The sequence below is a fragment of the Littorina saxatilis genome, linkage group LG3 (assembly GCF_037325665.1).
Source record: "Littorina saxatilis isolate snail1 linkage group LG3, US_GU_Lsax_2.0, whole genome shotgun sequence".
Taxonomy (NCBI): Eukaryota; Metazoa; Mollusca; class Gastropoda; order Littorinimorpha; family Littorinidae; genus Littorina; species Littorina saxatilis.
In genome coordinates, this window is record NC_090247.1 from 27,857,958 (window position 1) to 27,881,295 (window position 23,338).

General features: G+C 44.2%; 1 protein-coding gene across 4 annotated transcripts in view; it reads right to left on the bottom strand.

Moving 5' to 3' along the window:
* Positions 1 to 256: 256 nt before the first annotated feature.
* LOC138962050 (serine-rich adhesin for platelets-like) overlaps positions 257 to 23,338 on the bottom strand; it is a 68,394-nt gene continuing 45,312 nt past the window's right edge. For 3 of the 4 annotated variants that reach the window (XM_070333747.1, XM_070333748.1, XM_070333749.1), the window contains 6 exons: positions 20,296 to 20,495; positions 18,279 to 19,443; positions 17,403 to 17,732; positions 13,961 to 16,120; positions 10,573 to 13,549; positions 257 to 1,691 (listed from right to left, as the gene is read on the bottom strand). In XM_070333747.1, the coding sequence (XP_070189848.1) occupies positions 1,669 to 1,691; positions 10,573 to 13,549; positions 13,961 to 16,120; positions 17,403 to 17,732; positions 18,279 to 18,704 (5,916 nt within the window). In that variant the 5' untranslated portion in view covers positions 18,705 to 19,443; positions 20,296 to 20,495 and the 3' untranslated portion in view covers positions 257 to 1,668. Of the gene's footprint in view, positions 2,530 to 10,572; positions 13,550 to 13,960; positions 16,121 to 17,402; positions 17,733 to 18,278; positions 19,444 to 20,295; positions 20,496 to 23,338 lie in introns of all 4 variants that reach the window. The other variant, XM_070333750.1, reaches the window with a different exon arrangement.

Genomic DNA, 23,338 nt, shown 5'->3' on the forward strand with positions numbered 1-23,338 from the left:
AAGATGCCTTATTTTGGAGCGTGTTTATAAGACGAATCAACCTTGAAGTTGTCTTCGAGTCAATGTTTAGGTTCTGAAAGGGAACGAGAGAGAAAAAATAGTGAAAGAGAGAGCGAGAGCGAGAGCGAGAGCGAGGAAGAGACAGACAGACAGACAGACAGACAGACAGATGTACCAGCAAGGAGACGGAGAGAGAAAATTAAATGACGAACAGACAGACGTACAGTATCGAGAAAAAAACCACCAATGCAAGTCACACTTTGTATTCACCTTTTATTCACATTTCCATAATATATGTTATACACAAACTTCTAGCCAAAACTCTGTACACACTTTCCGTCAACTTTTAGTATTCCTCTCACAAAATAGCACCAAGTATACTGATAATACTTTTAGATATATACATGCATCATTCACTTCAAAAATATAGAAACTTTCAAAGGACTATCGTTCAAGATATAAAAAAAAAATCATGTAGTCTACAATCACATCTATTGCACCTGCCGAATAGTTTATGTGTGTTTTTCAACAAAAAGACACCTGTACCAAACTGTTATTTGATCAATATAAAATAGCTCTGTATCACGTGGGTTAAGATTGAAACGCATAGGTTTGCATAGAGCTGTGCATGACTAAAGGTTGCGGTCGAAGAATAAAAACGGGATAATAAAAAAATTGTTGATAATAATATTATAGTACATTCTTTTCATCATGTAGATTTATAGGATCACTATCTATATCACTGTGCGGTTATTATTGATCAATAAATACATTTCATGCACGTTATATAGTGTATTCAAAGGAAATTAGGTCGTATCTGATATGCAGAGTACATCGATGTAATTTGCATAGTTCCATACATTTGAATAAATTAATGTTTCATGCATAGAGTTTATACTTGTAAATTACATAACATAACACTATGTTATGCTACACACGTAGGTGAACGGAAATGTTATCATAGGATGGTAACGAAGATGGGTTCGTAAAATAAATATAGATCAGTCCAGGTGGTAACACCGCTTTTGTTAACTAAGTGTGTTTGCTTGAATGCATCGATATTGTTCTCCAATTTTCAAAAATCCTAAGATCAAAATAATCTATGTTTGCCAACGTTCTACTTTCACAGCTCATACAAGCAGTTATCTATTGCACACCAGTAAATAATCACAAATATCCCTGACCATTCACCCTACATTCTTTGAAACTACAGTGTATGAATTTGTCAATCCTTCACATCGTCTTCATACTTTCGCCATTTATACTTTACTCCCAAAGTCGCCGAATCTGATTTAGATCTCCGTTTTGGACAGTTTTTAGTTCTGAAGATGTATCTGGCACATGTTTCACTTCCACGGAACAAACACATTTCTCATTGGAACTTAATTTGATTTCACAGCCATTCTTCATGGTGATGCAAACTGGTCCTACACCCACAGTTACGGCAGGCGATTTGTGTCAACACTTTGGGAATGTTTGCCTTATTTCCCGTCTACCGCTGCTCTCAAAATGTCAAAGTGTGGCAGTAGAATAAAGTAATGCTGGTATTTTTTGTTTCGAATGGCAAAATAGAATCAACCGGGTGGGCTAAGGGGTTGAGGGGGCGGGGACTGTCCAAAGAGAGTCCTGGTATTGTCTCGGTGTGATTTTCGTGGAATCTCGTTGATATTAGCTGATGACACAATCAGCAGCTGGAAATAAACAATCAGACAGATGAAGGAGTCGCTTTGAGCGTCTGAATCCACCCGATTACACAGCAACTCCACTAACATACACCGAATTTAAGCTGAACTAAACTGAACTAAAGTCTACCTCTATGTCCCACTCTAGAACGCAAGGAAAACATTAGTACTGAAGAAGCTAGCTAGTTAGAATTACCTACCCTTGGTGTGCAAGAAGGTGACGTCATCGTGCTGATGATGTTAATGTCTGATGACGTCACTGGTCAATATTAATTCAAAAGAAAACGAACAAAAGCTGTTACTAAAAATGACAGAGACCAACTGCACTGCTGTGCTTTTGTAACTCCGTAGCAATCAAGCTAGTTGTACCAATATGAATGCATCACTGTGCTACAACTATAGTTCTCAAAGTCCTAAACATTCTGATACCACTCTAGTATCAAAATACATAAAGGTTTAATGGAACCATAGCAATCTGACAAAGCAGTGACACAAATGGAATTAATATAACAGATTAAGGTGTCCAACTGGATTTTACAGTTAAGCAACAGATGGCAAAAAAGCATTAGGTGTGCATTGAACTTAAAATTCTATTTAAATTGAAATCAAAAGGCAAGGGTTCACATTTTAATTGTAAATTTGGACAAGCATTAAGGTGTTTGAAAACTCTGACCACAAAAAAGCATTAGTCTTTTTGTATGAAAGTTGTTCTTCCTAAATGTTAATATCAATGGACTTCAACTTCACAGGATGGACGAAGATGACGAGGATGACGTCATATCCGTGACGTAATATCCAACATTGCACTCCACTAGTGGTCTGCATCACTAAACGGCAGATCCCCAGTCTGCAGATTGGACAAAACGACGTCATAGTAACGACAGCAAGCTAAAACAATGGTGCACTAATGTTACACATGCAACGATTGACTAAAACCAATGCAAGACTAGCAATGATTAATTGAGTTTGCAAATTAGTGACTGATCAGGCCAAGAACAATAAAAATGTGAACGTTGATGCACTCATTAATCTATCAATCCAAAATACAGTCATTTCAGAAAGCTTGGCTCATGGGATCGCTGAAACAGAAATGCCAGGTTCCTGCTGAAAAAAAGGTAACTGTAGTCAAATATTCTCTGTAGATTCAAACTGGGAGGTAGCTCGTTTCACTCCTTTACCAGAGTTACCTTCAGAAAAATCAGAAGCTGCAACAACAACAACAAACAAGTCGCGTAAGGCGAAAATACAATATTTAGTCAAGTAGCTGTCGAACTCACAGAATGAAACTGAACGCAATGCCATTTTTCAGCAAGACCGTATACTCGTAGCATCGTCAGTCCACCGCTCATGGCAAAGGCAGTGAAATTGACAAGAAGAGCGGGGTAGTAGTTGCGCTAAGAAGGATAGCACGCTTTTCTGTACCTCTCTTTGTTTTAACTTTCTGAGCGTGTTTTTAATCCAAACATATCATATCTATATGTTTTTGGAATCAGGAACCGACAAGGAATAAGATGAAAGTGTTTTTAAATTGATTTGGACAATTTAATTTTGATAAATTTTTTTATATATTTAATTTTCAGAGCTTGTTTTTAATCCGAATATAACATATTTATATGTTTTTGGGATCAGCAAATGATGGAGAATAAGATAAACGTAAATTTGGATCGTTTTATAAATTTTTATTTTTTTTTACAATTTTCAGATTTTTAATGACCAAAGTCATTAATTAATTTTTAAGCCACCAAGCTGAAATGCAATACCGAAGTCCGGGCTTCGTCGAAGATTACTTGACCAAAATTTCAACCAATTTGGTTGAAAAATGAGGGCGTGACAGTGCCGCCTCAACTTTCACGAAAAGCCGGATATGACGTCATCAAAGACATTTATCAAAAAAATGAAAACAACGTATGGGGATTTCATACCCAGGAACTCTCATGTCAACTTTCATAAAGATCGGTCAAGTAGTTTAGTCTGAATCGCTCTACACACACACACACACACACACGCACACACGCACACACGCACATACACCACGACCCTCGTTTCGATTCCCCCTCGATGTTAAAATATTTAGTCAAAACTTGACTAAATATAAAAATGCACTTCCAACAGTTGGTCCCAAAGTGGGTTTTTTTTCCCCGCGGCTCCTCCAGTCTTTTCGCCTTTACAAATGCAGTGAAACATAATGCTTTATCGCATGCACATCTGCAAGCATAAGGTTTTGAATGAGGTAGCAAAATGCCAAGAACTGAAAAGAGTAAATTAACAGTTAACTGAGGTAGACAACAAAAACAGAAGAGAGAGAGAGAGAGCAATCAGTGTAAATAAGATGTCAGTGTTAATGATAGACAAGTGGATGAGTCTTGGTCGCAGAAATGTCTGACATAATTATGAATAACAGTACATGTGTGTATTAACACATTCTTAACAATGCACGAAGCAGACTCAATAATTTATATCGGATGAATACTGCAAACGTGTTCAGTTATGTACAACTACTCTTTAAAAAACCAGTTTAATGAATACATAAATACATAAATATTACTAACTATTAAATATGAGAAATACTGCCATGCATTAACTGATCAAATACAACGCATCTATACTTTTGTGACGACAGTAAGTTTTAAATATGCAACCCCCTTAAGTCAGAGGCGAGAGGCCATCAAACAAACACAGCAACAGATGCAATGCTTTCTCCTACATCCAGTTTTTCTGATATACAAGAACGTTTTCTTCTTCTCGTGTCTGTTCCTTATCCTTGTCCCTTCGATTTTGTTCCGTAAGGCCAACACAATCAGAGAAAAAAACAAGACTTGAAGATTATTAGAACGTTTAATGATTGACAAAACAAACCGTTACATGTAAATGTAACGTGTTGTCAATAATCAAACGTTTTAATGACCTGCATTTTTTGTTTTTTTATTCTAAAGTTTGGAACGTTAGCATGCTATCTGTTCTGGATTTGTGCCCTTCTGGCCAACATATTACAAGGAGAAGAACAGGACGGAGGAACACAAACAATGATTCCTGCGGAGATCTGCACGCGAGCTGTCCAAACAACAAATAATAAAGCCGGGACTGAGGATGTTCTGCGCGCTACAACAACACGAGGCAGGCACGAATCGACGCATGCTGTTTACACCTTGCAGCTAAAAGTAGGTCACAGATTCACTGACAAAGCACGTGCAGCACGCGTAGAGAATCCCTTGATGTGTCAGCAGAAGCGTGAGATGTTTGATATCTGGAACTTTCTAGACTTTGCCGTTGAAAACAGGGGACATGGCATAGCCCATTTAAAGGAGCTATCGAAGAAGGTGAAAGTTCTTTAAACAAAATAGGCGTGAGGGGTTTCATAATTATTCGGTTGAACCATCTATACCTTGCTGTTTACACAGGGGGCCGAGCTTCTTTAAATGAGCTCCTTGGCTCCGAAGAGCGCTTTATTAGCGAATAAAATGTGTGATAAGTTTCATTTACTATTTCACCTACAGCGCTGGCATCTAGCTAGTTATGAAAAGTGCTTGAAACTGTAAATTTGATACAAAAAAAAAGTCAAATACGACCAAAAACCAAACAGACAAAATGTAAACAAAAAACGCCGCGAGTGGAGAAATCAAAGTTTGGGAATGCCTACGCTTTCCACGCTGCTGTTTGTCTTCTAAGACTATTTCTATAACTTCTTAGAAATCTCTGTAAGTTGTCACTATAAGTACTGCGAGTGTTCTTCACTAAAATTAAGAACCTACCGAATTGTTAAAGTCAGTGACAGATTAAAAGCGCTTCAGTCAGCTGAATAAGCTTACGAATTATACATAAGTAGTTAGGTTAGCTGTTATCAGTATTAATATATGAGGCTGCATATGAGTAAAAGTTATTATAAAACAATATATATCACAACAGATTTTTATTTTAAATTTAAGCACTGGTCTGAGCTTCAAATGGGATGCACCAAGCCTTCCTACATTACAAAAAAAGATACCGCAACCTTTAATTACCTTCATTTTCCCCGTCCTTAGTTATCTCTAGCTTAAATTTTTCAGCACTTTCATTTGTTAAAAAAACCGCCGAAAAACTGAAAGCGCAAAACAAAGAATCACTTTTTGTAACTTGAACATAACAAATGTTGGGTTTCTGTGGTTTCCACCGGAGTATGTTAACTCATGGCCACACCTCTGTGTTCGTAGAGTAAAAGCTTTCCTCACTAGAAATTAGTTGATTTAATGGTATCAATGAGCACAGAAAAAGTGACACACAACTGCTTCGAAACTTCGTCAAAATATGTGAAATTCTTCAAATAAGCATGGATGCGGGAAGCTTTCGTTTTCTCTGTCTCAAAATGTTCCTCTCTGTGACTGTCTCTGTCCGTTTTTCTTCCTCTACCCCCTCACCCTTCCCATACTCGTTTGTTTCCCCTTCTCCCAAAATCCTACTCTGTTGGATAGTTCCGTCTATAGTTCTTCTTTTTCACTACTTTGAACATTCAGGGAATCAGATCTTGTATGATTAAATCTTTCCAAAGTTTCAGACAGTCCCCCCCCCTCCCCCTTCCCCCCCCCCCCCCCCCCCCTCGACCCACGCAATATTTGAAGCTAAACAACGTTTTTGACTGACGTTTCAAAACGGCGCACGACTTAGCTTTTTGAACACTCAAAAACGTCTTCGTCACCTATTACACTTACCGAGTAGCATTATCGCTTGAGTAAACTGCCACGCAGACTTTTCCTGGCACTTGTCAGAACCTTTCGCACTTCTTATCGCTAGTTATCGGTGACAGGTCTGGGCAGTCTCACCATAAATGTTTCTACAGATTCCTCACGTACATTGATCGCACAAAACATCACTTTAAACCTCTCCTCCTCTTACAGCTAAATGGCAGGCAGATATTTCTATCACCACCAACCTATTCTGCTTTTCAAAGTGTAACCGAGTGCCGTAACACTACGATCACCTCGGGAGGTGAAGTGCAATCAAACAGGATTGAAAATGTTAGGGCTAATTTCTTAGCCCTATAAAAACTGTTATGCAAACCCGAAGGTTTCCATGCACATACAGACAATCGGAAACCACCAGACCCCATCACAAACAGAATTCCACAACCCACTGGTGTTGACTTAAAGGCCAACAACTCGGGTGCAGAGTCTGCTGTGAAAGGAGCGGTAGCCTCCCCTGTCACAAAAGGTACAGTCCTACCCGTGAATAAAGTTCTGCTCGCTATCTCCAATCTGCCCGTTTCACGTGATAAGGCAATTTCTCCCTTTTGACATATTCCAAAAGTCTATGTACATCCTCGCTGCTGTCTGTGCAGAGTGGCACTTCTTCGATGAATTAATTTCGCAGATTGACACTAGTGTGAATAAAGAAATTATTTTTTTCGTCATAAAACCACCTTATCTGCACAGGAAGCTGTTAGGATGTTGATGTATGCATGGGTGGGACTGAAAAATGTCATGAATCCTCAACCTCGCAGAACAACACAACAACAAACAAGTCGCGTAAGGCGAAATTACTACATTTAGTCAAGCTGTGGAACTCACAGAATGAAACTGAACGCACTGCATTTTTTCACTATGACCGTAGTCCGCCGCTTGTGCATAACGGAGTGAAACTGACGAGCCTGTTCAGCGGGGTAGTGGTTTCGCTGTGTGCTGCATAGCACGCTTTTCTGTACCTCTCTTCGTTTTAACTTTCTGAGCGTGTTTTTAATCCAAACATATCATATCTATATGTTTTTGGAATCAGGAACCGACAAGGAATAAGATGAAATAGTTTTTAAAACGATTTCGGAAATTTAATTTTAATCATAATTTTTATATTTTTAATTTTCAGAGCTTGTTTTTAATCCGAATATAACATATTTATATGTTTTTGGAATCAGAAAATGATGAAGAATAAGATGAACGTAAATTTGGATCGTTAAAAAAAATTTTTTTTTTTACAATTTTCAGATTTTTAATGACCAAAGTCATTAATTAATTGTTAACCCACCAAGCTGAAATGCAATACCGAAGTCCGGCCTTCGTCGAAGATTGCTTGGCCAAAATTGCAATCAATTTGATTGAAAAATGAGGGTGTGACAGTGCCGCCTCAACTTTTACAAAAAGCCGGATATGACGTCATCAAAGGTATTTATCGATATCATTCCCAGAAACTCTCATGTCAAATTTCATAAAGATCGGTCCAGTAGTTTGGTCTGAATCGCTCTACACACACACACGCACAGACAGACAGACAGACACTCACACACACACACACATACACCACGACCCTCATCTCGATTCCCCCTCTACGTTAAAACATTTTGTCAAAACTTGACTAAATGTAAAAAGGCCATAATCGAATCCGGATTTCCGGCATATACCGGAAGAATCCCACCCATGTGTATGTTACTTGATAAAGTAGAGGGATGCATGGTCTTATCCCATCTACAAACCCAGCAATATCTGAGACGGTGAGTCGATTGTGCTGTAAAAAATGTTTTTACACAGTAAGGAATGTGCTTTAAAGGGCGGGAGACAGTACGGGGTTCTACCCAAGACTGTATAATAACTAATGGGGCTTCTCGATAAACTGAGACGTTCAAAGCATTTTCTGAATTCTTATTCGCGAAGAGACAGTTAGTTATATACCTTACTCAGCATTCGGGTGTCTACAGAAAGATCGTTCCACGTGGGTTTTTTTGTTGCCTGTGATGAATCGCGTCTGGATAGATAGAACTCTTTGGACCTTGCCAGAGAAAAGCGATTTGTAATTGAAAAGAAACCGACTGCAATCGTGCAAATTCTTGTGAGCACAGAAAAAGTTTTGTCATAGTTAGCTGTATTTTACGCCTAATCATCTGCTCTCTCTCTCGCTCTCTCTCTCTCTCTCTCTCTCTCTCTCTCTCTCTCTCTCTCTCTCTCTCTCTCTCTCTCTCTCTCTCTCTCTCCCCCTCCCCCTCCCTCCCTCCCTCCCTCTCTCTCTCTCTCTCTCTCTCTCTCTCTCTCTCTCTCTCTCTCTCTCTCTCTTATCCTGTCGCCTCTTGAACAAAAAAGACTTTAAAAAAGCGATGAGACCTTTGCATCGCTGACGTCAGTTTTAATATAGCAGCAACAGGCAAAACACTGTCATGACATGAAAACAGGCGTTCTTTGAAAATATATCTGCAGAAACATTTACCAGAGACAGGCTGTGATACCGACTTCCCAAGATGCTCATAATATTTTACTGCTAAGATTATGGACTGGTAAACCGTCTGCCGAGGCGAAGGTAGATAACATTTTATGAATTAAGCCTTTCAAATCTGGCTCCAGCTCACATTTTGCTGCGACTTTACCCGCCAACATAAAAAAATGCCTGCAAATAAAAGATTATTCTACATACAGTGACTTGCATAGATATACTCTGTTTTAGCTCAAACTAAGAATGCAACTAGTATTCTTTGCCCATAAAACTGCTTTCATACACAAGCATACCCTTGCCCCAAAAAGCCAATTAGTATCAGAGTTTGAGTCGTTAAGCCTTTAAAGTCTAGGCTGTTTCTTTCTGAAGAAAGTAACCTTCCATTGTAACCGCAACATCTAAAATGTTGAAGGAAAATCGAGGTCTCATTTTCTGTGCCCATATCTACTTCGAAACGGAGGGAAGCTTTAGAAGTTGAGGTGGGTATCGAAATGTGGAAACCAGCGGAAACACCCACTCTCATAATTCTACAAAGCATTGCAGCGTTATTGTTCACCCGTCTAAAAAAAAAAAGGTTTAACTTTGATGCTCTGTTTTTAAAATAAAGTCGTTTCAACAGATGTCAAAGCAAAATAATATTTTGATTCTAAATTGTCATAAATAGGTGAAAGAGAAACAAAGCATTCATAAGTTCAGAAGATATATCTAAAGCAGCAGAAGCAACATTAGCCGACTTAAACCACATCTCTCAAAGACAAAAATAAAACAGGAAGCTACAACGCTGCGGACAATTCTAAATTTCACACATACAAAAACCACACAGAAAGGTTAAAAAGCTCAACAATTATCACAGCAATAAATACGCTTACATACTGTTTTTTTTATCACTATATGGATAAAATAAAAATACACTAAAGGCAAGAACAAATGGAGGTACTTAGGAATAAGTGACTGATACCGTTTTATATTGCACCCCATTAATCATTTTTAACCAGTTTATTTTTACAATATATTTAAATAACAAAGTGAAAGACTGCATACTAGTTTCGTAGGAAGGACCCATCAGTCAAGCGTGAGGAAATAAGGACACCAGATTTTGAAAGAAAATCTCAGTTTGGCACTTCAATGCCCAATCGCTAATAATCAAAACCATATTTATCTTGTTTTGAATTGTTCTGTTTTTCAAATAAAACACGTACCCTTACACATGTGCAGCTTAAAGGTAAAAACAGTGACAGCAGCAAATTACAAAGCAGTGCACTCAACAACAGAAAATAAGACACTGCACGCCATGCAAAGTAGTCAATCTCAAAGGGAAATGAATCATTCAAAACAATGTGCAGACTGCATCGTATACTAGCTAACTCTAGAGAATCAAAGCAGTAAAAACCAACATAGCTACAGCTATAAGCAATTGCAACTAATCAGTACTGCAAACATGGCTGTACTTGTACAAAGCAGCATAGTCATTGGCTACGAATTCCATCACTTGGTTTTCGGCCATCTTTCTTATCCTTATCCTTAGAACTTTCCGCTTTTAAATCTTTCGTCTTTTCTACTTTCTTCACAATTTTGGCCCCTCTTCCCCTGTCTAAGACTTTGGTATCTTTAGCCTTAAACTCGGGTTTACTAGTGGCGACTTTCTCTTTGCAAAGAGACTTCAACTTCTCTTTAGCTTTTTCTCTCTCCCTGGCCCTTGACCTAGTCTCCACTGACCAGTTCCCCTTACCTTTCTCCTTCTCCTCCTTCTCCTTCTCTGCCTGCTTCTTGTCTTCGATTGCCGCCTTCTTCTCCTCCTTCCTCTCCTCCCTCTTCTCCTCCCTCTCCTTCTCTCTCTCCTTCTTCTCCTTCAGTGTCTCCACGTTGTCCTGCTGAATGGACATGACGCGGTGTTGAATGATGACGAAGGGCTGAGGTCTCCGCGGAGGGGCGGGTTCAGGAAGAGGAGGGTAGTGGTGCGGGGCCATGGGCGGGACTGACGACGCTGCTGCTGTACCACTGGCGGTAGACGCTGTTGTAGAAGAAGTCCCGCTCTTTGTGGAGTCGCTGGAAGCAGGCCGTGAGCTCGCGGGCGACGAAACCGGAGGAGGAGGTTTTGCAGCAGCTTGTGAAGAAGAAGACGATGCCGCGGAAGACTTCTGAGGTTGTTTCGGCTTGGCTCCCTGTCCCTGCGCTGTCGGCGGCTTTGCCTGTTTAGGCTGAACCTTCGGAGAGGGTGGTGGTGGAGTTTGTAGTTTCTGTGTCTGTTTTTGCGCAGAGTCGCCAGCAGTCGGCTTGGCAGCACTTTCTTTATCTCCACTGTCCTTCTGCTTCTTCTTCCCCCCTGAGAGCAGTCTCTGCATGAAACCCTTCTTCTCTTTCTTCTCCTTCTTGGCGGGGGAAGACGATCGCGGAGACTCGTTTCCCTGAGGTGAAGGAATCGCCAGCGTGGTAGACGCGGAGCTAACAGAACTGTTGTCGTCCTCTCCCTCTCCTAGGTCGGTCGACACCGTCTCCGCCGTAGAGTTTCTCGTCTGAGTGACGTCACTGGCCGTGTCGGACACTGACGTCACGTTGGAGGGCGTACGGGAGTGAGAAGACGTCATGACGGAGGCGGGGTTGAGGGAGAGGGAGGATGCGTCTGCTGACTCCAGGGAGATGAAAGAGGAGTCGGAACAAGAGGAGGGGGTCCTGGTCTCAGAGATGGAGGGAAGGGAGGGTCTCTGCTGGACCTTCTGAGAAGACGAGGTGGAGAAGGTGTCCGAGTCAGGACCGGAGTCAGACGATGCTGTGCTGGTGGACATGACAGGGGTCGGGCCTTTCGCCTGACTCACAGGAATCCTGCTGGGCGATGTTCGCGGAGAAACCTGCCCCGTCTTGAAAAGCAGAGTCTGTGCTGGAACCGTAGCAATCCTACCAGGGGCGGAGTTGTACCTCAGCAGAGGCAAGCGACTAGCAGGCGTCGCTTGACTCCCCATCTTCACCTTGTTCTGTCTGTCCAGAGAGTGCTGGCGAGGCAGACTGTTGCTGGCGTACCCTCCCACTTCACCTGGAGTGACGGGCGTGCGAGGCTTCAGCGTGGTGATGGGCTGAGCTTTGCGCACAGGGGATAAGTCTTTGGACCTCAACACAGCGTCCGTTTCCACCAGTAGATTTTTCAGCTGTAGCTGTCTCTGCTCCTCTTCAGCGGCTCTGTCTTTGGGCGGAGACACACGAATCACGTTGACGTTGTTAGACGGAAGCTTCGGGGAGCCTGACAGTTTTGGCGAGTCAGAGGCAGTCGAAGAGAGCAAACCAGTGTCTTTCTGCAGCTTCCCTGCCTGGAAGGACTGTCCGAAAAACACCTCCCCGTCAAGGTTCTTCCTGGCTGTCGGGCTGTTAAGGCGTTCAGAGACGTTGCGGAGCTTGGAGATACACTGCGTGATCCGTCCGTCAATGACAGTGGAGTCTGTTTCCACGGCCATGTCTTTCTGCTCCGTTCTGCTGGTCATCGTCACCTTGTTGTGGACGGAGCGTGGCCTCGCCTCCCTCACCACCCGTCCTCCACCGCCATCCGTCAGGGCCCGGGTGTTGGAGATCGTACTGGTGGCCTTGTCCATCTTGGCCACGTAGAACGTCATGGTTCCTTTGGAGAACAGGTGCCGCATAGGAGTGCATGTCTCCTTCTCGAAAGTAACCTTCGGCACGGTGTTGACGCCAATACTGACCAGGCTCTTGCTGCAGTCATCTTCGGGTCGAACCAGGGGTAGGGCTTGTTCTGCACACCCTCCGGCACATTCCGAAGCCGCCAGCAAGGTTTGAGTCCCGACTTCCGCGTAGTCGAGAGTCTCCATCCATGTCTCGTCATCCACCATGGGGACCGGTTCGTAGTCATAGTCCACGAGCTCGAAGTGGGCTTCGGGGAAGACGATCAGTTCGTCCACGTCAATTTCGCTCAGGAGGCCGATGTAAGGAAGAGATTCCGTGGACGTGGCTGCATCCTGAGACTCAAGCCCTAAAAAAGGCCTGGGTGGGGGTACGTAGTCTTCGTCGAACTCGAACGACGTGGCGACGCCTCTATCGTACAGAGACACCTCCGAGGTTTGAATCCCCGTGTTGGCGAGTCCTGGGGGCGAGGCGAGGCACGACAAGGCCATGGTGCCCACGTCGTGCGTGTCTGGAGGGGTGGGGTCTGTGGAGGTGTCCGTGAAGGTCTTGGAGGCCTTCATCTGTTCTATCTTCTCCGGGTGTTGGCAGAGCATGCACTCTACGTAGCTGAAGTTGGTCTGGACTTCTTTTCCTTTACGCCTGAATCTCGTGGTGTTCGACTCCTTGCTTACAACTTCTGGTGACTGACACTGACTCTCGCTGTCTTTGGATGACGGAGAGAGAGGGGGACCTTCTTCTGTCATACACCCCCCTTCATCAAACTCCATCTCTTCCATCCCTGTCCCAACGGTTTCCTTACTAGGCTCTGCCTCAGTCTGCGCGTCACAGAGCGTGGTCTTTTCCGTCAAGGTCTCGCTGTCACACACCACTAGGTAGGTCTCCGTGCCTGACTCTCGCATCGTCTTCACCTCCGTGTACGTGCCCTGGTCCATCAAAGTGATTGGCGTGGTAGCCACGCCCACTTCCAAGTAGGCGGGGCGAGGCGGAGTGACGCCTGTGTTGATCATCTGAGGCTGAGGGGTGTGGGTCCACTCGTCCACTGTTTTGACCGTGGGTGTGCACGTCTCTCTGTCCACCACCTGTTGTAAGACAGCTGTTTTTACTGTGGGGAATTAATTGAAAGCACACACATTGCTCTTTACTTTAATCTAGGTTCAAAAACGGCATGAAAATGTCGATTTTAAATGTCATTTTGTCTTTTTTCTGTTGTATCACAGCTATCGAGCGAGCGTGCTTGACATTCACAATTTGTTGCAAATGTGCATGTCAACATTTCGCCATTTTCTTTTAAGTATATTTAACTTTAAAAGTAAGATGATAAAAAAATACAAAAAAATACTGCAAGGTAGACAATGGTGATAAAAGGACAAGAGAATGTCTGCTCCACCTGCATGTAAAGGTTCCGACATCTGTCGACACTGAAACATTAGTTCAACTCACAAACTGTTTTGTGATAAATACAAACAAACTTTAACTGTATCACTGCTTACCTGTGTCAGCTGGACGGGGTCAGTCCCAGTCGTCGTGCTGCCCAGCATCTTGGCGTTAGGACCACTAGCTCTCGTGACGCTCCTAGCGGGTGTGGTCTCCGTAGCTTTGTCCGACCTGGACACAGCTGCTACTTTACAAGGAGCTGCCACAACGGGACCAACCGGCACTGAAGCCACAGCAGACGTGGTGGAGGCAGAGAAATCCTTGAGTGATCTGGGAGGAGTGGGCGACGTGGAGTGGTCAAAAGACATGGTCTTGGACGCACGGAGAATCTTAGGGTCCGGCATGGTCCCCCGGGTGCATAGGTTTGGATAGGTCTGACTCTGATGGTGGTTGACCCTGGGAGGGGTGGTGCTGGTGGAAGCCGGCACTCCAATAGGCTTCATCTGCACGCAGAAGTCGCCGGTCTTCACCTGGGCGGTCAAGGTCGCGGCGTTTGACGTCGGCACGCACGCGGTGCACGTGGCCCTCTCTGACGTCACCACGGCCTCAGTCCATGTGGTCCTGGTCTCGTGCGTCACTTGCGGCATGGCCGTCTCCGCGTCAGCTGACGTCACGTGGAGAGTGGAGGTGCTCTTAGTCATCTGCCCTTCATAGTCCGTGCCTGTTGCCGTTGACGTCACCCTTGGTCCCTTCGTCTGGATGTACACCGTGCGTGTCTCCTGGGACGTCATCACACCAACCCCACGTGACGACACTGGCTCCGATGACGTCTCCTTGTCCACCATGTCCTGCACGATTTTGACCTTAAATGACGTCATCACCCCAGCATCACAAGTTGCTGGTCGCGCTGCGTGTGCGGCTCGAGGCCTTTGCAGAAGTGGGGAAGAGACAGGGGTGGGGGTGTTAGCCCTGTCGGACCGAACAACCGGCGGGGTGCGAGCCGTCGCCGAACCGAAGAGAGATTTGTTCATCTCTTCGTCTGTCAGAAGCCGCCCGCCCTCACTGCCTGGAGTTTCTTCCAGCGCCGAAATTTCTGTCTGCACTTTGCGGCTTCGGATCCAAGGCGAGGAGGAGGAGGAGGCGGTGAGGGAGGAGGGGGCTTCTGCCGTCTGAGCCAGTAGGTCTGGTCTTGTGCCTCCGCCTCCCGCTCCCCCCTCCGCACGACATAACGCAGCCACAGATTCTGACAAGCCGCCTGATAATCCCAGAGATATGTCCGTCGCCACCTCCGCGTTTTTCGTCTCCTTGACAACGGCCTGATATTGCCGCGGCGTCACTACCACGTCATCGTCGGTGTGTTTATGACGTAGGAAAGCTTTAGCGATGGCCGCCCCCGTGTTAGGGTAGGTCCCACCCGTAGCCGCCGCGTTACCGAGGTGAGTGTCTCGCAAACAGCTCTCCTCCGTTTGAATCTTCAACGTTCTCACGTCCTGTCTGTCTGTCATTGTCCCGCGCGCTCTGTTCTCGTTTTGTTGCACGTGCATGACTCTGTTACTGTCTGTGGCGGCGTCGCGTGACGACACAGTGGTGGTGGTGGTGGAGGTGGTGGTCTGCATTGGACTGTGAGACAGGCTGGAACCGGAGGGAGGGATGCTGACCTGAGATGCTGAAGTGGTGAAGAGACCGTTACGTCCCATGCCGCCTTCAGGGAGGGAAACACTTTCCTGAGGTTTGGTCTGAATGTATTTGGTCGCCGTTTTCTTCTCTCTCACACCGTCCTTGATCCCCCGTACCCTGTCCTCCTCCTCCTTTCTCTTCCTCTCTGCGCAGTCTTTGCAAGCTTTACAACTCTCTATCCCGACCTCACCGTTCACTTTCGAAGAGGACACCCCTGAGTCTAGCCTACCACGTGGTATACCGTTCGTCATGATCTTTTCACCGTCCAGCTCTCTCACCTCCTCCTCGTCCTTCCCAGGAACGTACACATCCCCCAACCGGACCTCACCAGGGACGAACCTGAGGTCTAGCTGGCCCAGGTCGGGGGGCTCAGGAGGCAGAGCTCCTTCGAGAAGAACGTCAATCTTGCCCTGTATCTCCTTCTTGAGGAGGAGCATCTCCACGCCCTTGTCCTTCATGACGATCTCCGTTAGGTTGTGGGCAGACTGCAGGCTGTCGAAGTTCTCCTGGAGCCAGGTCTTGTTCTCTGCCAAGCTCGACACCTCTCCGCCCAGCGCCTCGTCCACTCTCTTGATCAGCTCCTTCTCGCTTGCTCGAACCTGTAGATAGGAAGAATGTATTAGACTTGTAAAGATAGGCTGCCTACCAACATCACAAAGACATCGACTGTGACAATGTTGAATTGCTATAATGGCTCAGCTATTATAATTGTACATGACGTAGTCTCCAAATCGGAGTTTTCTTCTTATCATTATTCTTCTCCTTTTTCTTTTTTTTTCTTCTTCTTCTTCTTCTTCTTCTTCTTCTTCTTCTTCTTCTTCTTCTTTACACAAAAAAATTTAACAAAAGCCGGCAAAAAGGAGTAAGAACGGATAGATCTGTACATAAACTAATGCGAGTTACAACTGTAAGAAAAAGAAAGTTGTAATGAAAACATTTTACTTTGAAAAAAAAGCATCCAAAGGTAAACGAGGGACAGGAAATACATAAACGCAGGTGCCGCCGTTACATGTTTGACGTTATCTATATAGCATATCTGAAACGTCTCGCTTAATGTTTCAAAGCAGACGTGTTTCTTTGGCAACAACTCAAATGTTCGAACTGCCCCATAAGCAATCTTACTACCTCAAACGTAATGCACGATAAGGTAAGGTAAGGTGAGATAGTGTAATTTAATGTAGTCCTTTGAGCTTCTTGTCATGGAAGTTCAAGCTGCTTTCAAAACCTTCCATTCACTGCGGGGCTACCCATTTGTTTTTAAAACAATTGTCTTTATGCGTGTATACATGTTTTGCAAGCCCTGAGACGTTTCTGTGAACTTAGGGTCTTTATCGTGCGCATGCATGCAGACGAAGGTATTGGGGCTGAGGTGCACAAGGAAGTTACCACCCAAACGGGGGCCACTGGCAGTGTTGGATTGGTTGAAATTGAGATTTGTTGAGATTTCATCCAATCAGACCCGCTTTCGGTTTGTCTACTTCAGCCAAGGACACCGAGAAGAGTGCACAAAGTTGACTCGAGAACATTTAAATCCCTCTCCGAACCTGGAGTTCAAACTCAAGCCGATATCAACCGACTGGTTTCAAAACCAGCACGCAACCGCCTGAGCTAACTTCCCGTCATTGCTACAGCCATCTTTGGGACACTCTAAGATAAGTGAAATCATTTCTATGTTTCTTCTTTTGTGTCTCTTGTTTGTCCACTTTCAAGGCAGTTAGGTCGAGGTTCTAGTGAAGGTATTGTTCTTTTCTGAATGAAGAGTTCTAAAATGTCAACCGTTCTTGTTTTTTTTTAAATACTTTATCTCCCCGCCTCCACGATAATTCCAAAATTAAGCGAATCTTACCTGGAAGATGAAGGTTAATTGAAATCGCTTCTTACCTGCGAGGTGTAGCTGATGGCGAGGTCTCGAATGCGTTCCTTGAGCTCCTTGGACAGCTTCTCGTACTTCTCGATGACCTTGAGGCGGCTGGCCATACCGGTCAAGCGATCTTTGCTCTTGTCCAGCAGCCCCTCCAGCACCACCTTGTGCTTGGCGAAGCCGTCGTTGAAGGAGCAGACGTCGTGGTCCTTGTGCTCCTGGAAGGTGCAGACGACACAGATGCAGGTCTCGCACTTCTCGCAGTAGAACCTGACCGTCTCCTCCGGGTGGACCTTACACTCGATGTCCTTCTGACCTTCCAGGTCGATCAGGCTGTGGCCCTGCGTCACCTGTAAGCATTTCGAAGATCAAATGTTCGCCGGGCAGATTCAGCATAACAAGTCGGTTTTATTTTTGTTAAAGTCACACTAGGGAAGGACACTAGTTGCTGCTCCACAATGAAAGAGAGAAAAGGCGACAAAGAGCCAAATACATATGAACAAGGGTATGCCACAATACAATATGATGACGTTACACAATTGCAGATAAATCTTCTTCTTCTTGTCGATCACTCAGATGGGCAGATAAATTAAAACCTCACTGCAAATGATCGCCAAGTCAGTGTACTTACAGTAATCGTTCACAGGTGCAGAGCTATATATACACTTCCTGTTGCTTGTTAAAGCACAGTTTTCAAAACACTATCCAAGAGCAACGGATATATATACAGATATACCTGCAAAATGACACTGCTTTGGCGCTCTTTCAAGGAAAGTGTGCTCTAAAACTACCAAACTTGGAAGCCAGAACGTCCCAAACTGCTTGTCTATATACCACCATTACATTATATAACAATAACTGTCTACGTGTCGTCATACTCTCCTCATCACATTTACCTTAGTCGTAGAGTGGAGCTCCACACAGGCACGACACAGCAGTTTATCACAGTCCAGGCACTTGGAGCAGGCATCGTTGCTGCGCGCCCTCACCGTGTGGCAGATTTCACAGGGGGGAACTTTGGACACGCACCGCTTGGCCAAAACATCCGTCAAGTTGGAGACCAAGAAATTGTCCGGAAGTCGCCTAACGCCCCCTGTCGGAAGATCCGTCTTCTTCCGGCACAAAGGACACGTGACATTGCGCGTGTAGAGCGTGTACCTGGTTGGTCGGTTGGACTCCGTGTCATACTGCTGTTGCACGCATGCGCAGCAGAAAGTATGGAGGCAAGAGAGAGTCTTGGGTTCTTTGAAGGGCTCCAGGCAGATTTTGCAGATGAGGAACTGGTCCGAGATTTCTTTCATTAACTTTGCTCCCGTTGCCATGGTGATTTCTCTTGTGTTACCTAGTGATGATGAGTTTTTCTCTGATTGTCGAGTGATTTCGCCGACCACAAAACGTTGATAACAGCTAACCTGTCTCACATTAGATGACTATAATCCCAGGACCTCACTATCTGAACAATCAGTCATGGTTTATTGTTTTAGATAAAGTCTCTTTGTCTTGTGCTAATGCATTTTTGTTTCAAGTCTTTGTCACATCGAAGAATATAAATATTTCCATGGTGAAAATTGTCAACGAAGTTAGATGTAAGACTCAAGCCATGATTGAAGGGGACTTTCGCTTTGCATTCTTTAATTTTACCACAAAAATGCACAGCATAACAGTGTCGAAATGTCACAACGTTCCTGTTTCATTTCACAGCAATGATTCTAATGTTTTATTTTCATCTTTTTGAATACTCACAACAAGAAGAGAGAAACTTTAAATGATGTTCTTTGACGAAGGCGTAAAAATGACTTCACAGCTTTTCTTTCCACGCTTCCCCCTTCATTCATATAATTCCCACGAGGCCAGCAAAGTTGTTCTTTTTTACACTCTTTGTAAATCCGCCAGGGATAACAAGCACTTTCACGGATCACGCCAGCGTGTTGTGTCAAATGCAATCAACCTCAGACTGCCGGGGGCGCCCTTGGGGTATTCATTCATAAGTAGCAGCACACCTGTGTAGCGCTTGGGAGGAAAAAGGGGAGGCCTCTCTTTCCTTGATCCTTTGCTTGTTACCTGCCGTGAGAAAATCACGATGACAACCGGTTTAGTAATGTCTTGTCTGGTTGGGCAGTGGGGGGTCGGACCGGGTCGGGAGGGGTACGTGGAGGGGGAGTGTTAGTAACGTGCGTGTACAATACCAATGGTCATCATCACTTCCACCTATCAAGGCGAAAGACACAGGCGAAACCATTGCTTTGACATAACCTATTCTGCAACAAATATTAGCACAATAAAAAGAAAGCATGACAGAGTGAGATGAGGGGGGTGGGAGGGTGGTGGGGGTGGGGGAGGAGGGTTGGGGAGGCGTCCATCAAGGTACATTCTACTAATGGGGGAAAAAATGCATTATCATAAGTGAGCGCTTTTCCTTAGTACTTTCCTAAGACGCTATTTTGTTTTCTGTTGCCTTTTCGTCAAACGAAAGAGTGAGAAAAGTAGATATAAAGAAAGTAACACCCAAACACACAAACCAAACGCTACAGTCGGATTATGTGAATGCCTTTTTTATCATTTAAGAAAGTTTATTCTTTCATATTTGCTAAAACTGTTCATTTTGCCTTTGCTGTTAACAAAATAAATTCCTTTTTCTCCTGACTATGCATTTACTTTTCCAATTATTTGCTGAACTAAAAATCGTAAATCCACAATTTCCGAGCATAAATTCGCATACAGAAAATTATTCTCTTTTGCATATTCGTAACATAAATCATCATCAACAAAAACCCAAAAAATTGACCTTTTTCGATTATTAGATTATCAACCAACAAAAAAATACCCAAAACAATTAGAACTGAGGAGGAAAAAAGTTGAGGGAACACACACACACACACACGATGGATATAGACAGAAAACCCCTGAGTTTACCACAGGTCTTGAAAAATGATGAACGATGCTGTTCCACTCATCACCGAATATTTATACTCGTGTTGGAGCTAGCTGAATCCAGGGAGGTATAAAAACCTGTGTAGAAGATGGGGTGAAGCAGTGCGGTTTTGGTGCTTTATTTAGAGTCTCTTGGGACTTGCCAGTGGTTTTTACGGTTTCAGTACAGCTTCAACGTAACCCTGTAACAGACGGGAAACAAAAATGTGCGTTAATAAAACACGCATTCAGTTGAATATGACATTTTCAATCAAAACAAAAATGCTTAAATTCAAACATGATTGCACACACAAAAGACACGCACCATGGTTTGACAGAATGGTTGGTTGCTTAATTGGTTACTTGGTTGTTAACGTGCTTGCTAAATTGTCTGATCGGCTGCTGCCACAGTTGGTAACATGCTTGGTACGTGGCTTGGATGATTGCTTGGTCGGCCATTAACATACTCGCCGATTTGTTTCGCTTCTGCTACTTCAGCATTTTCGTTTTCGTTTCATACCAGCGTTAGTTTTGTCTTTTTGCTGGCTCTCCATACAAATATACATGCAGGTACGACAGTGTCTGATTACATTCACACAATGTTTATCTTTTGATGTTTCTTGTTTGAGAGAGGCTGCAGGAGAAATCATGTGCACTCCCTTAGGTGCAACTGTCAGGTAACTAAGAAAGTCTTGCTCTCTTAAAATACGAAGGGGAAATCGTGGGAAACGTTTGTGTGTGTGTCAGCGAGAAAAAACCCGGTGTTTGTGCGCGTGTATTTTGGGATGTGTATCACAACTGCATGCACTCTCCATTAGCAACTCTGCACTCTCTGCTCGCAACTTATGACTGCACATTTTTAAATAAATATCATATTGTATTGCCTTTTCTAAAAATGCTCCATGCCTCTGTTCAACGATGTAAAAGAAATTGAGTTTGTACGGTCAGCGCACTTGACAAAGAACTTTGTCAAAACACCTTGCATGTTTACGCTTTTGCGAAGCATCTTTAGGGCGACAGCACGTACATTATTCAAGCGTAAGAATCAGAACATAACTATCAATAACACTAGCACTCGGTGCTAACTAGCTAAACTTTCAACAAGGGTTATTCCACGGGCGCACCCCTAAAGTCAAGTCATGCAGAACCAAAGACGTACTCGGGAATGCAAAGATCTGAAAACTACTTACTGAGTGTATTGGGCATGAGACACCCAGACATTCATCTTGTTGCAATTCAGTGGCCGCGTAGAAGAGTGTAAATGACGATATCAAATGGACGAGTAAACACAAAGAGATGGGATGTGTATGCTGACCTGCGTAAATACGCCTTTTATGTCAATGTCAAAATCACGAAACAGGCCATTTTTGAAGTACAAACCAAAGACATTTCTCACAGGGGGGGCGCCAAAATTCGATGTTTTTTTTCTTCTTCATTTCTACTCAAGTCCCATCCCTGAATATAGGAATGGTAATGGATATAAGTGGAACATTATACTAGAAGGGACTGTCAGCGGCTAAGCTAGTGGAACAAATTAGGATGGGTTCAATGATATGCAGGTGTGTAGACGGAAGTTTTAAACTTGCTGTGATACTACTTCTTGTGTATAGATCTGTTTGCTTCATCGGCGAGGCTGTCATTACATGCAGCACACGAAGGTTAGCCCCCCCCCTCTCTCTCTCTCTCTCTCTCTCTCTCTCTCTCTCTCTCTCTCTCGCTCTCTCTCTCTCTCTCTCTCTCTCTCTCTCTCTCTCTCTCTCTCTCTCTCTCTCTCTCTCTCTCTCTCTCTCTCTCTCTCTCTCTCTCTCTCTGTATGTATGTCTTTGTCTGTGTCTCCCTCTGAGTCTCTCCGCTTCTGTCTTTCTATGTCTGTCTCTGTCTATGTGTGTGTGTGTGTCTCTCTCTATTTTTCGCTCTCGCTCTCTCTCTCCTCAGTCTTTCCAGTTTTCGCTCGTGTGGGAAATGCGCATTTTGTGGGCTCGTTACTCCTTCAGATAGATTGCACAAGGGTTCTCTGCCCTTTGCTGGTGCAGCATCCGGAATGATCAACCAATTAAAAGGTTCATCGGGGTGAAAGTCATAATGCACATCTGCTCAAGAATGTATGTGAAGACTGAAATTCTCTGTTATGCTTTGTCTCTGTCTGTCTTCTTAGTCTCTGTCTGTCTGTCTGTCTGTCTCTCTCTCTCTCTCTCGGGTACATCACGAAGCGTCCCGGTACCGAAGCGTCCCGGTACCGAAGCGTCCCGGTGCCGAAGCGTCCCGGTACCGAAGCGTCCCACTATAACGCGTCACAGGGGTACCGGGACGCTTTGGTACCGGGACGCTTCGGGACGCTCCCGCGCAGTAGGGCACGAAGCGTCCCGGTACCGAAGCGTCCCGGTGCCGAAGCGTCCCGGTACCAGTCACCACGCACATCCTCGGCTCGCATGCCAATGTATTATATAGCAAAGGGAATGCCTGTAATTCACACAGAGCAATCACTTGGTCTTAAACGTGCACAAGACAAAAACTTTCATACTGGGGGAGCGAGCCAGTCTGAAGAGTACTCGGGTCCAGCGCGAGCGTTCTTTATTACCCAAATGAACCCAAACAAACCCAAATTAACCCAAATGATACAATTTAAAAGTCGGAGGCTGAACTGAAAAGATTTTTTCCGACGCTCACGCTTAGTGAAGCCAGAAAGCGTGTGTGATAACAAACATATCCCTCTTGTGAAGGGAAGTCTACGGACTTTTCCCCCGAACTTGTCCACACGGGTACAGTATTTCCAAATTGGTGTGTTGTGAGTACAGATCTAAAGTAGAGTTGGGGAAAAGTTGGACAAAAGCAAATCAAGATCTGTGCAAAATTAAAAAAATCAGTGAAGTCAAGGTCAAATCAAGGTCAAGATTAAATTTAAAAAAAATAAATATGGTTAGTCAAGTCAAGGTCAAATCAAGGTCAACAAGGGCGGATCCCCCCCCCCCCAAAAAAAAAGAGGTAATTTATTGGCTCAGGATGCACCAGATAGCTCTATTTTGCTTCTTTGGATAAAAAAAAAATT